The 17,896-nt window shown below is 41.6% G+C and overlaps 1 protein-coding gene across 1 annotated transcript in view; it reads left to right on the top strand.

The window, feature by feature from the left end:
- Nucleotides 1–17,896, top strand: part of VIT (vitrin) — a 51,226-nt gene that overhangs the window by 12,746 nt on the left and 20,584 nt on the right. The window contains exons 2-9 of the mRNA XM_040059320.2: nucleotides 1,440–1,509; nucleotides 3,163–3,228; nucleotides 4,210–4,366; nucleotides 6,259–6,392; nucleotides 10,995–11,072; nucleotides 14,317–14,397; nucleotides 16,158–16,358; nucleotides 16,838–16,888. Coding sequence (XP_039915254.1) covers nucleotides 1,479–1,509; nucleotides 3,163–3,228; nucleotides 4,210–4,366; nucleotides 6,259–6,392; nucleotides 10,995–11,072; nucleotides 14,317–14,397; nucleotides 16,158–16,358; nucleotides 16,838–16,888 — 799 coding nt within the window. The 5' untranslated portion in view covers nucleotides 1,440–1,478. The remainder of the gene's footprint in view (nucleotides 1–1,439; nucleotides 1,510–3,162; nucleotides 3,229–4,209; nucleotides 4,367–6,258; nucleotides 6,393–10,994; nucleotides 11,073–14,316; nucleotides 14,398–16,157; nucleotides 16,359–16,837; nucleotides 16,889–17,896) is intronic.

Here is a 17,896-nt window from a genome sequence, read left to right on the forward strand (position 1 = left end):
ACTGTTAGAATGTTCTAGTGTTTGAAGTTCTCCAGTCATAGCGCAGAAGCAAAAATCAGAGGTGGATCTGCTCTATGTGAAAAGAGTTATAAATTATATAGACCCAGAACTGGCTGAACTCAGTTTAGATTAGCATACTACTTTAGTCATTCTCACTCATGGCAGGTGGCTTTCTTGAAAAAGAAGAGCAGTTAAAGTAAAAATATAGAAACATTTCTTATGAAGACAGAATGCAGATTTTTTTTAATTTTTTTTTTTTTCTTCTCTTCTGTATCTGCCTTGTCTAAATTTCTTTCTGGGGTGACCAAAGCCCTGCTTCTGAATATATGAATTGCTATGCGAAATCAGATAAAATCTGCCATTTTTCCAGAAGGCAGACATCTTGCTGTTTCCCTGGTCATATGCAGCTTTAACATTCTTATTTAATATTCATATTTTCTTTCTGGATAGCTAGCTCTTTTTGTTTGTTTGTTTGTTTGCTTTGTTTGTTTTTTTGTTTGTTTGTTTGGGGTTTTTGTTTGTTTGGGTTTTTTCCAAATCTTCCCACTTGTATGCATGTAATAAGTTTCTCTGCAGATCAAATTTATTTTGATCCTCAAGATTCTCCCTGTACAACAAACAAATATATTCTCCCTTTCAGATTTTTTACTCTGTCAAACACTAGGTAGTAATTTATTGACAACAATTAACTATGAGTGCCCAACACAGGATTCCCTGAACAATCATGAATTAATAGCAAAAGCAGAAGGTGATGCTCAGGAGGGGCCAAGAGGGGTTCTCTCTGCAAAGTTTGAATTCTTGTAGCCTGAACAAGAGCTTCAGGGATCATGAACCATGTATGGAGATCCAGAAAATAATGTTTTCCATATGTTTTAACAGAATCCTCTCAATCTCAGGTGCTCACATACATGTACACACATACACATCCTCAGAAAAGGAAAGAAACCAGTAATTTGGCTCTCAAAAGATAGAACAATTGCAAAATACTTAATGTAACATCTTTCAGGAGTAAATGGATTTATGTTTCCCATATCTATGTGAGATTACCCGGTGTGCTTTGACGTGCAGAAAATATGATTCTGCGAATATTTCTTAGAAGAGCAGTGAACAGATTTAAATATATGTCAGAGCATGACCATACCCATCATGTCCTCTCCTGACACTGGCTTCTGAAATAATTACGTGAATGAAATCTTGGTTTCCTGGAGCAAAAGACAAATTTTGGGGAGAAGTAAAAGATTAATCCATGGGAAAGTGATAGCCCAAGCACCACCTCTTCTGGGGATATCAGTTGTTCTAAAAAACATAGTAAGAGAGTGTAGCTTGTGAGGACAGTGAGAGGTTAAAGAAGAGCGCACGGTCCCTCCTTCCCCCACCACTCCGGTGTCGTCTCCAACACCTCCAAATGCAGCCTGATGTACTCTTCTTTTCCTTTTCAGTGCTCCTTAGCAACGAATCCAGATTTTGCTTTACTCACCATGAAGGCCACAGTCATGGCAACCTTCTTTGGTAAGTACAGTTGATGTGCTGCAAAAAGCGCCCAGTGGCTGCTGACTAATTCTCTTCCCTTTGGACTCCTCAGCTGATGAAGCTTTCAGTGGCGGGTGTAAGCCTTGGCACAGCTTTTCAGAAATGGATGATGCAAACTTCTTGACTTTGGCGTAGGAAAAAAAATTAATTATTTGTGGAGATCTCCAAGTATCTGACCAGTTACGTGCAGTTCACATCAAGTGGGCCTGAAAAATGTCTGTAATGTAAAGATTACTCCTAAAGAAAAATCAGCTGTTTCAATTCTCCCTGTTCTCGTTCTTTCTATGAACAAGATGGTACCAAAAGGTTATAAATGTGTCTTATTTTCTTTCCCCTGTCAGTCAGACAGGATCTCACTTTTTGGGAACAGGTAGAAACTCCAGAATTTGCAATTCATCTTACATGAATGCTCTGGTTGTGACATTCCCAGGCAATATTCCCTCTAGCTGTTATTCTCCAGTCTGTCAGGACAGTTGTTCTTAGTTCAAATTCACAGCACTCTGTGTAGTTCTTCTACATAAATTACCAGATTACTTTCCACACATTAGATTATACTGTAACCTTCCAAGTAGCTGAGATACTGCACTTTATTTACAATTCGTGCATTCCTTTTTTTTTAATCTAACCACAATTTTGCCATGGTTACGCCAGTGACAAAAGGCCCAAATACTGCATCTATGCATTGCCACTTCAGACACTGACACTTCTTTTACTTTTGAGCAAGTTCTAGGTGTGATTAAGTCTACAAACTCTTCACAATCAGTCTAAGGGGAGAAGAGCATGAAAGAAATTACTTCTGTTGCACATTCTAGTAAGATTAACTTAAAAAACGATAGAAGGATCAGCTGACACATCATAGGGAGTTTCAATTCCCTTCGAAAGCTCAGAGAAGAGAAAGGTGAATAGGAAAGTCAAGATACTGTAATGAAGTTATTAGTTACCTATAATACAGTGCTTATAATATAAGCACAGAGAATAAAGAGATTTTGTATGCCAGCACTTAGCAAGTAAACAAACATGGTAAGCTATATGCATATATTGGGATGTATCTTTTAATGCAACCACATATGTCTCTTTTACTATCACACTTTTCAAATCATGATCCTGCTTACTGAAGAAAATGAGTGCTCCTGCTGGGACATGCCATCCTAGAACCTTTTATGATCTGTAATGCTGCCCACCAGTGGGTGAAATGTCACAACACAAAATTGCAAGATAATCTTCCCAAAGGTGTATTAAGAAGAATCTTTTGCACCCAGACGTCCCAGTTGCTTTATGCACAGAGCACATTATTCATTAATATCTCAATGGCAAAGAGTTCTCACTGCTTATAGAAATACTTGTGTGGTTTTCTGGACAACATGGACTCCATTGCATCTTTAGATAGTGAGTTCCACAGATGAACATGTGAACTGAACTGATCTTTAATCCCCTTCAAAGAACTTCCCCACTGTAGATGCCATCTTGACTGCAAACTTAACCACCAAGTAGAGAGCTAGATGTGGCTGAGAATATTCCTGTTTCAGGTTTTCAACCTGATTATTCGAATTTGAGAAATCTCATGTAGAATAGCTTGTGGTTACTGATGTTGTAGTCCACCTCTTTTCCTGATACTATGTTTATTTGTTCTAGGTGTGTTTCTTACATGTACATACACAGCCAAGGAAGCCACAAAGAAGACAAAAAAGGCTAAGCTATGTAAGTGGTCTCAGTAGAATTTTTGGCTGTTTTACAGCAGATATGTCCAACGCATAAGAAAGGTGCAAAGTGAGATATTATTCTGGTAACTCTTCATAATTATCTGGAGTCAATGGCATTATATGGTAGCTAAAAGATTCTTTTATTGAAAACAAATCACTAAAGGAAGCGGGTGTCACTTCACATTTATAAAGGGAAAATTCTGTACTTCACTGCTAAAATGTATCTTCATAGGTCATTAGGTAGAACACAAGGATCAAAGCAAGCAGTAAGGTTTTCAAAGAAAGAGGGGGATAGAGAGATACAAATGCGTGAAACGGACCAGCTGTAACACAAAGCATACGTAGCTGATTAGTGTGAGACAAGTGGTGCGTCCCTGTGCACTAAGATGCTTAAATTTCAGCTATTCTGCTGCAGGAGCAGAATCTCTGTCCACAGATTGTTTTGCTCATGTAGCTGACAAACAAGCCTGCTGCGAGGTTGTAAACGCACGCTTAAATCCCTTGTTTGAAGTAAATTGTACCCAGCAAAAAGTTTTTAAAATTAAGGGCAAGGTAATGGGCTGTGACTTCAGCCTGACATTATAGATGGCACAGAGCTACATGAGCACAGCGGGAGGCTTGGGAAGCATCCCCACCCCCTCCTTCCCATGTGTTAACCACAGGCTGGGTGATTACGCTTCCTTCTCTCTCCAGCAAAGTGTCATAACATATATTTCCTTCAGAGAAGCAAACACTGAAGGTCAGAAATATCTGCAGGCTTCCTTGTTCTATCCTCAGTTACTGCCACATCCCTTGGTATGGGGTTTATTATGTGTTATGTTGTAGATGCAGGAGATACAGATATCTTGTATCCCAAACCCATTGCTATGAAGGCTTAGGAGGTGGACATCTCTATCACTCAGTTACTCACTGTTTCATGACAAGGTCACTCAGGCATGAAAGCATTCAATCTGACTTTATCAAGATTTTGCACTCGCAGATGTACCCCAGATTGATTGTGATGTCAAGGCGGGGAAGATAATCAATCCAGAATTCATTGCAAAATGCCCTCCTGGATGTCAAGACGTAAAATACCGTGTTTATGGCACAGACATTTATGCTTCTTTTTCCAGTGTCTGCAGTGCTGCAATTCACAGGTGAGTGAGTTGAAATGAGTGAGGCACTCAGACAAAACTGTCATTTCACAGACCTGTCATTTCAGTGCAGGGAGCTTCTGATTTTTAAAATTCTTGACAGTTACCACTTCCTTGTAAGTTTGATTGCAGGCTGCTGTAAAAAAAACTGAGAGAAAGTCCATGTGTGATGGAATGGATCCATTCATATGAAGTGCTGTCAATCCTGTATTCCTACAGAAGTTAGTTGTGTTTGAAGAAGTTTCTAAGCCTTTGGAGAAGTGTCTTGAGACTTCCAGATCTCTCATTCATGCATAACAAATTACTATTATACTATTATCATTCAAATGGAAGATAGAGATAGAGCTTCTACTACTAATAAATCTTCAGAAAAAATGGGCATATCACCAGTGATGAATACATATAACTCTCATACTTCTGGGATTGGTTTGGTTCTCTGGGTTTGAATTTAACTGTCCTTGACATCAAAGACTGAGTAATGTGCTTTCTTGCCACATAAAAGGACACTGCGCAAGAAATGAGTAACATAAATTTTGTAGCAAAAGTTTTTCAGAGTTTTATTAGCCATGCAAAAATGTGCATAAAATTCTAACAGAGAATAACTGCACAATCAAAACACACTGCAGCTGGAGGCGGGATGCAGAGGCAGGATGTATCCAGCTAAAAATGCAGCAAGAAGTTATAAAGCCTTGACTTAGTTTGGAGTTATTTGAGCTACTGCTGTGCTTCAGGTTCTGTGAAATACCTGGGATCTCGGGTAAAGTGGGATAGTTAAGGCTTTGGGATCTCACCCCTTGCCTGTGCACTGCTCAGTGCTTAGGCTGAGGTGCCTGTGCCACCTCCTGGCTGCAGCTCTGCCCGCTCAGCCCTCGCTGGGGAGATGACTGCCAGGTGACAACTTTCCAGTGGCAAATTTCTCCCCGAGATACTAGTGCACAATAGAAATTGTCTCGGTATGCAGAATTGGTTCCAAAGGGAAGTTAAAAAACACTGGTAGCAACACCAATCTCCCTGCAGCCTGGGTGCCTGCATTTTTACAGGGCGTGTTTCAGTTCTTCTCATTTGCCAGCTGTTTTGGGCTTTGTTAGCTTACATGTTGCAGTTCCACAGACAGTGAATTTCCTCTCCGTACAATTGTTTTAACAGCAGCTTCTCACAATTACCAGAGCAAAACGCACCTCCCACATGCTCATCAACCCTGTTTGCTGCCCAGTACTTATTTTCCTGCCTGGTCATTACTGCCAGCCCTACAACCCCCCTGCAGATGCAGTCGATTCCCATCGATAGTTGACCTGCTATCCTAGCGATGCCAGAGCAGGCTGCACGCACGGAAGGTTTTCTGTTTGTCTCGAGGCACATGCTACAGGGTGTGCTAAACACCATTTGGTGTTCACCACACCTGGACCCTGCCGGGTTTTCTACAGCTTCCAGCAATATTGTGTCCAGTTTACTCCAGGCTGAGGTCAGAAACATGCTTGGGTTTTCACAGACAACACATACTGAAACTCAAAGAAAACACATTCTGTCGCATGGTTGGCCTGAAAACTCCTCTGAGAACCTCTGCCTGTATCTTCAGCCATTCAATCAAGCTTGCAGGAATTTTAACGAAGGCAGTAGCTTTTTCTTGTGTGCAACTAGGTCAAGCTTAAACAGAGGACCAGTAGATCAGTGAGAAAGGCAAACAGATCCTGACAGCACTTTGCGACAAAATGCTCTTCTCTGTGTGGAAGGAGCACAAATATTTCTTAGCAGCAGGCTTGGTAGTAACATCCCAGCCCCACTGCCAACCCTGGTTTAAAAGTAAAAAGAATCACTTCATACCTCTTGCACTGTAGAACAGTTTTGAAGGTTTTTGTGGAATTTCTACCCTCAGACACTATGTTTCCTCCTTGCAGCGGTGTAATTGACAACACAGGCGGGAAGATTCTCGTCCAGAAAGTCGCTGGGCACTCTGCTTACCGCGGGAGCTTCTCCAATGGTGTCCGCTCCCTGTCGCTGCCACGCTGGAGGGAATCTTTCCTCGTGTCAGGTACCGTTCCGGGGTGGGGCACTCCCCACCTGCTCCCCACCACCGACCGCTGAGCAGCAATGGGCGGAGGGGGAAGCAGCCTCTCATTTCACAGACCCGGTTATCACCACAGGCCCACCCCACCCCACCTAGCTTCGGCAGGAATGGTGCATTTGAGACCCTTCTTGTTCTGGCTTCCCGTGTAGCCTGCTCCCTGCCAGCGGTGTGCTCGGCTCAGCCCAGCGCAGCTCTGAGCCCACTGCAGGAGGTGACGGCTGCTCTGGACTGAGCCTCGGAAGGCACCTAAACTCCAGCTATTGATGCACAAAATTTACTGCTCCCCACCCTGGTAAACAGTGCTGCTGAGGGAACTGAAAGGCCTTTGGGGCCATTTGAAACATCCCCACCCTGCAACTGAATTTGTGTCTCCTGAAGTGACTTCAGACTTATGTCAAACCCCTGCTGTATGTGTGCAAACGCTGTATTCAGAGATTTGACTGGTGCATCCCAAGTATGTCAGGAACTCTCTCCACCACTGTTAGCCAAATAGTTTTGATATCTAATCAGTGTAAGTAAATCTGTCTTAATTTAATGCTCATTCCTTTTTCCTCCCCATGGTGTATATATAGGAATCTCTTGCATTTACCAACTAAATTCACAGATTTTTAGAATTTTTTTTGCAAATTAGACCCCCTTTACACCAGCTTCAGATTATCTTAAACCTACTTGCACTCGCTCTACATGTGTGAAAGAGGGTTCGCTTGACCTTGCTTTACATAAAAATTCTAAATCTAACTTCTTGACCCGTTGGGCCAGTTCTTGCTGGTCTGCACTTTTGGAGGTTTAAGATAGGTACAACCAATTGATGTTGGTTAACTACATCATTCCTGGAAAAATCAACAGCTCAAGCAACTGAACAGCAACTAAAAATAATGTTCTTTTCATGTGAAAATCTGTAGAGAGCAAAGGAGGTCTCAGAAACTGACCAAAACAAGCTGCCATCTTAATTTTGCGTTAATGTGTTTGGATGCACTTTTTTTACAGCAGTCTGCCATGGGTATACCATATTATGAGAAGGGTTTATTTTGGATGAGTAGGGATTTCCTGGAATAGCTGAATTGCTACTGTACTTGTTGCAGGTTTTTTCTCCAACAAACAGCACATTGTAATCCTGGTACATAAGCGGGAAATAGAATTTTTTGCTTCTTCTTCTCTTTTACCTCAGCAGCTGCTCAGTTGTCATCCCACAAAAATGTAGAAATTCTTCCATGAAACTGTAGGATTTTTTTTATTTATGATAATAAGTCTTTATTCTAAATTGATGAGACACTATAAAAAATGATACAAGAGAAAGTTACAAGAGCATATCAAAAGAGATGATGAGAAACCTGGGTATGTGTAGGCATAATGAGATTTGTCCCTTGTGCACTTAATTCTGTGCATACCGAGTGCTCTCACTCATGACTTAGCCCATAAGTAGAACTGTTAGTTCATAAACTAGCTCAGATGTAAATCTAATGTATCATATGACATACATACCTATTTTATATATGAAGAGGAAGAAAACTTTCACTATACCTATTGAAAATGTTAGAAATTTAGAATTTTAGAGAAATTTCCAACACTAAAACCCAGGAAGGCTGTGCTACTCATCTCAGCAGCCCGAGGCTGAATGCATAGAGATCTCCTTCTCAGAAAGAGAGGAGTTGGGGATAGATTTTTTGTGATTATGAGTCATAAAAAGCCAGAGCTGCATAAATCATTTCCCAATAAAAATATAAAGTCACCTAAGGCATTAATTTCAGGACAGCTTTAGAGCTTTAGAACTGAGTCCCCTATTCTCCAGCTGAATTCCCTTTCATCAGGTCAGACCTATGTGCAATACTGTACCCTGGAAATGTGCCAACAGCTTATTCCTAGTTAGGATATTGTCACCGAGTTTGTGATGTTTAAACTGTGAATGAACACCCACACAAAAGAGCTCAGAAGAGGAATCCTTGTGGGACCCAGGGAATAAAGTGGTATGATTTAGAGCCAGTGGAGAAGGAGGTCTGTCCTCTGTGATTAAAGCAGCCATCACACCAGGAGGTGTGCAAATGCCTTGGTATTCACTTTCAAGCACTGAAATGCCTTGGCACCCAGTTGAATGACTCTATTCAGTTTAGTGGGAGTTTTGCAGCTAGTGGGTTAAGAAAATAGTCCTGAACTTCTGGATTTGCTAGTCACAAATAAGTGTGAGAGGGTGAACAGCCACTGCACTATAGCAGCCACCATGTCATAGTTTGCGTTTCAGTGGCCAAAGCTGATGTTTTCAGCCCACATGAAAACACTTTTTTAAGTATGTTAAGAAAACTCCAACCTAGATGTAACTTTTTCCCAATAGTGAAAAAGACATATCACCAGTACCCCAGAGAGCAGGGCCACATTCAGGTCAGGCCTCACGCCCAACTCTTGGTCACATATGGGATGCAAATTGCAGTTGATCAAAAATCCCAGAATGCAGCCTCCCCACCCTAGCTGGTGTATTTTCACATCAGCAGGCTTCAGGTTTGCATTAGAAATCATTTTAGCAGAGAAATACTCCAAATTAAGATCAGATTATCATGCTATTGCTGCATCCATGCATCAACAGCTCATACTGACAACCCATTCTCTGTTGGGGATAAAGGAAAGCATTTAGAAATCATATGTGATCCTGTAAATTTTCTGTCCTTCTATCAAATTAGATCTCCCTAATCCTCCTTGGCTCCAGGTTTTAGCTCAGGGGGAAGTGGGTGTGAAAACCTGCTGCCCTTCACTTAAACCACCTTCCATGAGAGAAGCCCAGAAGGCGAGAAGGAAGCTCTTTCCAGTTTGTCCACACTTGCTAACTTACCAGCTCTGGTCTTCAGTGGAGCAGTGTTGATTTTAGTGGAGCTGCTCTCAGCTTATACCACTGTAAATGAGAGATGGGATAACTTTTTACATCATTATCTCATTAGTAACTCTAACTTCTGCATCTATGGTTCTGTAATGACATCTAAAATTTCAGGGAGGAGCAAAACAAAAGAGATAGAGACATGAAAAGGGAGAAAAGACAGGAATTCTCCAGCTCCATGGACTTCCCTGCTCATTAGAGTCTCTCTAGCATGTGCCTTTCTTGGTGTGCCATTGATGTCTTGGAGTGGCTACCTAGAACAGAGTTTAGACAGAGTTAAAAGAATAAAGTAGGTATTTATTAAAGGCCTTCAGTGGATACACCTTGGGCAGTGCAAAAGCCTCACAGAGAGTACACCCAAGATGAATGACAGTCCTCAGTTTCTCAGACAGATATAAGTTTCTGCTATTTGCATATCAGAAGTTAATTGTCCAATTATAGCTTCAGGTAATGAAGTCTTATTCCCCCAGTTTGCTTCCCCCAATTCACTTTTGTTTATACTTTTTGGGGCCTGAGGCAGAAGGTGTCCTTGGTTCTCAGGCGTGGAAGGATTGTTTTACCTGACAAAAATGTGAAGGGATCTTACTAATACTCTATATGGAGTTCAGGGTAATACACTAATTCAGGATCTGAGAAACATAAAAGCTAAAAACTTAGGGCATCACCATCATGGGGGCAAACAGCCCCCAGTGCCCAGGAGTGGCTCAGTCTGCAGGAATTAATTCTGTTCAGTGCTGTTGGTCTCTGGATTATTCACCCAGGATGACAACTGACAGGTTTGCAGTGCCCCCTGAAAGAATTCCCCAAGGGAATAGAGGAGAGATCATCCTGACTCAGGTTTTGCAGGAGGTGGAGGTAGGTCTCACCAGAGGTGGTCCAGATACGTGACGCAGCACAGCATCTCATAGAGACAGTCACCAGGATCTGGAAAAACCTACATCCATCAAATCCTAGAGGCCAAAGCAGTCTTCCCTGCTAGGTTTCTCTGCAACACTTTCCATTCTGTGATGTATGTGATTATAAAAACTGTCCCAAGAGATGGAATTGCACGGCCACCCATACCAACAGAGATGGCGTCTGCTCTGGCACTACAAAGATTTGTGGTTTAAAGCTTAACTGGGAAACATACCTCACTGTTTCAAGACAGGACTCTCATTTTGTATCTAAATATAGGTACCATATGTTCCCACACACAAGCACAGCCTTCTCTCACTGTTATTACTGCAAAAGACTATTGCCAGAAATGGCATCTTGCAGAAGTGAGGTCAGAGAAGAATGCTGTGTGCGTGATGAAATGAATCCCACAACAAACATGTTTTCCAAGTCAACTGCATAGTCAGGCATTGGAGAAGGCTGCCTAGGGAAGCTGTGGGTTTAATTAAAAATTGTACAGATGTCCTTCAGGAATGGTCCCCATGTGCTTAACATCATTTGACAGCAAAAGGATGAACTAACTGGCCTCTGCAAATCCTCTCCAGTACTATGTTTTCATACTTTCTAACTCTTTATTTACAATGCTGGATTTAAGCACCGATGTTTTTAGTGGTATGGTTTTGAGATTTTGTGATCACATTAAAGAAATCTTCATGAAAATGGGTTGGGCAGTAAGGAAGAGGGATCTGATTCTGAATGCCTATGTTAGATGAGAAGTTTATCAGGAAAACTTAGAATGCTTTGTGATGTGTTCTAATATGTATTTTTTGTAGAGGGCAAGCCAAGAAAAGGTGTCACATATCCATCAACTCTTGAATATTCTTCTTCAAAAAGTACAGCTGTTAAATCAGGCAAGTATTTCTGACTGACTTTCCCTTACATCCATTCACAACTATCTGTCATAGCTTCTCAGTTGTATAACACAAAGATATAACTATTCAGAGGCAGAAGTTCATGCATCCATTAGTACATAATCCAAATCACTCATGGTATTTTTTTTATCTTAAGCATATTGAAATCACCTCAGACAATTTCTGGTCATACCATGTTTCACAGACTTCCATTTCCAAATAATTCCCTCCTTGCTTTAGATTTGTTACTGAATATGACGTTGTACTGGTTATATGCAAGCATTTGAGGTTATACATGTTGGCTTTCTCCTAATGTTACTCATCTCTTGGGATAATCAGTGCTGAGAGTATAACATTAAATAGTAATATAATACAAATAACAGAGATGATAATGCACAGCAGCCTAGCTAAATATGCTACAATAAAGAACTATTCTGTATAATCATTTTAGTCAGCATCCTATCCTGTAAGACTCCACTCAGTTTAAATAATTTAGTTGTTTGAACAGGTCTTTGATCAAGTGGTAGCTACCACTGGAAGGGTAGCTGACATTCAAGTGCACATAGATTACCTCTGCCACTGAAATGACACTTGTTTTTGCTCCCTGTTACAGCTGTGTAAGGTTCAGACCCTTCCTTGGAGACGCAAACAAAAAGAAAATTAATGTCCCATAATACAGTGCACTTCCCTTAGACAGTCTTTTTGCTGATTGTTGAGCCTGAGCCTTCCTGACCATATTCACTGTGGATGTGCTCTATCCATGGACTCAAATGCCTGGCAGTGGGTGAATTCATCCAAGACCACAGAGAGGTTACTTGGAGACCTGCTCTTCTCCTATACATTATTGTTCAGTCCTAGGAAGCAAAGTTCCGAGCTCTTTTCTCACAGAATCATAGAATCATTATGGTCAGAAAAGGTCACCAAGTACAGCTCAGCCCTGCCAAGTCCATCATAACTGTGTCCTTCAGTGCCACATCTACGAGTCTTTCAAATATCTCTAGGGATGGTGACTCCATCACTTCCCTGGACAGCCTGCTCCACCCAGTCTAAACCTCCCTTGGAGCAACTTGAGGCCATTTCCTCCTGACTGACCCCCATCTCACTACAACCTCCTTTCAGGTACTTGTAGAGAGCCATTAAGTCTCCTCTGAGCCTTGTGGGGGTTTTTCAGGCTAGAACAACTCAGTTTCCTTAGCTGCTCCTCATAAGACTTGGGCTCCAACCGCTCCATCAGCTTCACTGCCCTTCATCTTTATATTTTCACTTGAACAAAAGCAAATTTAAATCTCCAAGCTGTAGTTGTTCAGACCAAATATGTGTCGCTCAATTCCATGCCTTTAACTTCTGATATCTTTGCATTTACAATCACATAGGTACAGATTTGTATATTTCTTGACCACATATGCAGATATTGCTTCACTCAAATATTATGCACTGCTAGAAGGGAGGGCAATACTTTAGGAATCTTGACTTTTTCTGAAAAATGTCCAGTAAATCACGGCTCATCATTCCCAAGTGTAGCCATACTTGAAATATCACCCCAAAATTTCACAGCAGACCAGAGCCCACCACAGTCAGGGTTGAGCTCAGCAGGCTGCAAGCAAGGTGTTTTCCACCAGTGCCAAAAGCCACATAAGAATCAGTGTAGAAATGGGGAGCATCATCAGTTAGGGTTCCATCACACAAACAAAATACCAGGAGCTTGTTCCCGCAGCAAACTAAAGACACAAGTCCTCACTTTGTTCTTGAATCAAATAGTGTGAATGAAAATGCCAGGATCCTAACAACAAAGACAGTACATTCATGCAGAGAAAGCCCAGGATTATCAGAGGAGCAAGAAACTATTACATCAAACCCTAAGTCTCTGCCTGCTTTTGCCCAGCCTTGTCCCACAGGTAGCGAAGAGATCTGATGGTCACATTCTATCTTCCTCAAGCCCTGCTTGGCCCTATCAGCCCTCCTTAGATCGGCCACCTCAACTCAGCCATCTCAGCTGTTCTCTGTCAGAAACAGCTTGTCTTTAAGATAAAAATCTCTGCAATATGCAGCCAGGGCCGTAGTGTGAAAGAGATTTTCCTACTTACTTTTTTAATATTTAAAAAAGCTGCTTTTTCCTTCTAATTTTAATTACAGAGACCACACTGTTCACTTTGACACTTAAATCTGTTATCTGCAGGAGGCAATAGTGGTCCTTTGAGTATTACACTCACTGCTGTCAGATTAACAAAAAATCCTCCTTCATACCTGATCAGCTGTCAGAGATGCAATTTTAGTCCTCATCCCAGAGATGCCAGAGATTTATAGTGCCTGACATTTCTTTAAATGCTCCTGGTGGTTACAGTGTTTCTCAACTGCTGGGCATAGCAAGAAAAGCCTTCCCAAAATTGTAACTCCTAACAGCTGCTCAAAACTATTAAAAGACGTTTAGAAAAAACAGTGCAAAATTTTAGGAAAACATTAACACTGCAGTAAATTCCCAAACAGTTAGATGCTGCCAAAAGAGCTAGAGAATAAATTTTTAAAAAAAATTAAAAAAAATTAAAAAAAAAGAAAGAAAAATATTTAAACAAAAAAGGGAAGAAGAAAATCCTTCAGTACTCAGTCAGAAAAAAACGCAGAAGGAGATTATTTTGTGAGGTAGCAGTAAGTAAACTGTAATAAGTATTTCAAGTATGTTGATGTCTCTGGGTCTTAGAAATAATAATAAAAAAAAATATTAAAAAAAATCCTCCTTTTCCTTCTAAGCCAGTCTATGGCATTCAGTATTTGGCCCCACAATGATCTTAAAATGTCAGGCAAGAAAGAAACATATCTTAACATAACTTAATGACTGCAAGATTGCACATTAGCAAGTATTTCCCAAATAACATACACACATCATTACCCTGGTTCTCAGAAAATACCACTACTCAGAGGAAAAAAATATGATGCATTCAATCCTATGAATATTGGCTTGTTGCTGGCAAACCCCCCCATACCTCTCGCTCACTTCAGAAATTCTATTGATTCTGGCAGGAGATCTGAGGCTGCAAAAATGCCTAAGTTTGGCATGAAAAATAGGGGGTGACTACTCCCTAGTCCTCGCTTTTTCTCAATAGGTGATAAAGCTCTGATTGGACTGCCAGACCTCCCTAATGGCATGTGACAGGATGCCTTCCTTTGGGAACTGATAATCTCTAAATGGGAGACTTGAAATTATTTTCTTACAGAGATGCCTTTTCTAATGTGCTCAATTTTGCTTCAGAGCCTAAAAAAACAGAGCAAGACCTAAAAGGTATGAAGAGCACAGACACCACTAACACAGCAGAAAAAGCATCAGATCAAGGTAAGGGTTGGGATCTTGGTGCCCTTTGCAGTATCCAACCTACCTAATCTGCTTGGAGGTGCTTATAGGGAGCATTTTGGCACTGGTTACACAGACAGCTTTACCTCCCCACTCCAACCTCCTCTCCACTTCCCTTTTCCCATCAAACCAAACTGCAATGGTGCTTGAAGGACTTCTGCTAATTCAGAGAAGAGGGCACACACAGAGTTTAATTTCTTCTTGTGCTTTGGATGAGTTCAGGTTTTGTGAACTTGAAAATCTTGCATTATGGTTCTCGGCAATCTCCTATGCAGGACACATGCCCTGCACAAACTTTGAAGATACTGTGAAGGGGATGGGTACCCTGCCCACAGGAGCACTGGGAACAGCTACCCCTCAAGAGCCCGCGTCTTGTGTTAAAGGATCCATGAGAAACCCAGCCAACATGCACCAAGGCAACAGCTTTTCTCTGCTCTTACTATGCTGCTTCCTCAGCTTTTCTGCTAATACTGTTGTTAGCTTCCAGCTTCCTTGCTCCTCACAGACTGGGGTATAAAAGCTGGCCAGTGTGCCTGCTCCGGCAGCGCAGGATCACAGGGGAAGACTCACTGTGCCCTCTGTTTTCTTTCTTTTAGCACAGTTTCATGGAGCAGTGCACGGTTCAGCCCAAAAAGAGCCATTCATGCTGGTTTTTTCAGCTGAGTTGTTTTGTTTTTTTTCTGAGCTCTCTTTCAGCATTATTCCATTAAAACTGTCTGAGATCTGAGTTTTTCACTGCCTAGCATTAGGTGATAATTAATCCACCAGACAGTTTCACAGAGATGCCTTCCAAAAGGAGAACATCCAGAAACAGCAGTAAAATACAAGCTTGTGTTGTGGAGCAGTGAATAGAGTGTGCAACATTCCCTTTCAATGTAGACAGTGTGTCAGACCATCCCCAGGGCTATCGGCAGGGAGGAAAGGAACAAGACCCAGGTTAACATGGAATATATTTTAGGGCAGGTTTTTATAGCTAGATGGAAAAGATAACAGTGAAGAACCTCTTTTGAGAAAATGACTTGGCAGAACCTAATCATGTTAACGACTTTTTTATAAGGATATTTAGGATGTATATTTTGCAACTAGAATTGTCACTGTTCTCACAACAGATGATACATTTTAAAAGGAGTAGCAACTGTGAGATGAGTCAAACTTGGATGATATTGGCACCTTCCAGGTGGTGCTCTCCCCCACTCCCCTCAGCCAAAGCCCTGATGCTCCCTGCTCTGGCCCTGACCCACTCCCCCAAACTTGACTGAAAGTTGTCTTTCTGTCAAAAACATTTCAGTGCTGCAGGGTATTTGTTTTTTTTTTTTTTTCTGGTCTATGACTCAGATTGGCCATCTTTATTACAAGATGCCAGCTGCTTTCCATTTATATGGACCTTCTAAGTGCTTAATTACACCGAGAAAAGATGATGCCAAAACAGAATCTGCAACTGGCAGGTTGAACAATTTCATAGGTCTGAGTTATCTGTCAGTTTGGCAAGTGTTCCTGGCCAAAGAAGAAAAGTGTAGGGGGAACATTAATGCTGCAACAGGCTGCTGCAATGTCAGCACCTCTGAGAGCAGAGCGTCATGCAGGCACCACAATGAAGGCACTAAGGCTCTGCAGATGAGGATGCTTGTAGGCATCCTGAAGAGAATGCCAGTTTCTGGGTTGCCTTAAACATTGAGCAGTGCTGCTGATGCTTCCATACATGTCACACATCCAGCCACAGTGACATGTCAATATTCCTACAGGGGACACAGTCCGCAGAGAGTATCAGACAACTCCAGTGCTGAGCCCAGCCACACAAATGGCCACCACAACCCCCACACCGACGACCACGACCACAGATCCTTCCACCACAGTGCCACTGCCAAGCACAACACCTGCAGCAACCAGAACCACAGCAGCTCCCGCCAAGACTAGACCTGGACTGCACAGGGTCAGAGATATGGGTCAGTATCATGGACGTTTGCATTGCTTTCCTAAAATTTAAGGAATAAGATATACAGCTGGATATACCATGAGTTAGAGGATCACAAGTTCAGTAATTCAATGTAGAAACACTAGGAGTGGAAAAAAGTCCAGCAAATCAATACATATGAGAGTAAGCTCTCCATCCCCAAATGCTGTGATGATTTTCAGGTATAGAAGTCAATAAAGAGTTCTTTGATTCTCATGTCTAGACTGAGAGTTCAACAGATAGGTGAAGACTCATTTTAGAATTAATTTTGTGATAACTTTCAATAGCTTAAAGTTGTAATTTACTTTTTGGAACCGCTTTTGAACTTTAAAGATTTAAACGCTCTGAAGGAATTATCGTACTTTTTTTTGCACATCTGATTTTCCTTAAAATTTCCTTCTTCATTTATTATTATTCATTAGCATGTGGGTTTTGCTTCAATAGCTGAAAATTAAAATCTCTTATTTTTAGGTTCTAGCAGCGTCCACCCAGCATATGCATCTGTGGTAGCTGCAGCAGCAAGTAAGTATGGTGAAGTAAATATGCCACAAGGCATGCAGCACAGTGTATTTTAGGGCAGCAATGATTCAATAACCTTTCAAGCCTCAGCAAACTCAATGACTGAATCCAAGTCTGGATTTAAACTGAAAAACAGACACTTGGCCTGAATGTCAAAGATGCTGATCACCCACAGTTCTGAGGAAGCCCTTCTAGTGAGTATCTGCCCATTTCAGCTGTGACAAAAGCTGCGTTTTGCAAAACTTGAGACAAAGCTTTTGCTGTTGGAATCACGTTTTCCTATTACTTCCTTCTGTCATACTCTTTCAAAGGGAGACTTGATTTGGTTGTAAAATACGCAGTGCAGAGGGCTGCACAGCCATCTAAGCTTAGGGCTGAAAGCTCTGAAATGCTGACATACTTTAAAGCTCTCTTCTCTCAAAAACCTCAGGCTGTGCTTCTGAGCCTGGCATCCATGTGATGTTATTCCTGGCTTGCCACTTGTTATTGACAGCAGAATGGTGGCTGCTCAGAGCTCTGCATCTCGGGCCAGGAGCCTTCTCCCAAGCCAGCCCCCAGCCAGCAGTGCAAGTACATAGAGGTATTTATCCATGCACTGTGCAATTGCTCAGCTGTGCAGTCAAGAAAAGGAGAATATTTTCAATATGTTTGAAAGGTTCTGAACATGGGGATAGGATTGTTTTTGAGAGAAAAGGGAGCTAGGCTATCATGAGCTTTCATGCTCCATAGCTATTTCTGAGTGCTTTCAACTCAGCTTTACTCTCACATATATTACTGCAGTCGTACCCCCTGCCCCACAGCCAAGAACATGGCAGGGCAAGTATCTTTCGGGCAATTCAGGTCTTGAAGGGAAACATAATTAAGTAAAACTCAATTGTGAGTGCAGAATAAAGACGAGGGCTGGTGGGGTTAATTTTATCAAGTCAAATGTGCAGGTAGGTATATGCATGGCAAGATTTACAGAAGTGACCACATAATTCAAAGGGTTTTGAATTCTGTGGAAATCTGCAT

Source organism: Hirundo rustica, chromosome 3 (genome assembly GCF_015227805.2).
Source record: "Hirundo rustica isolate bHirRus1 chromosome 3, bHirRus1.pri.v3, whole genome shotgun sequence".
Classification (NCBI taxonomy): Eukaryota; Metazoa; Chordata; class Aves; order Passeriformes; family Hirundinidae; genus Hirundo; species Hirundo rustica.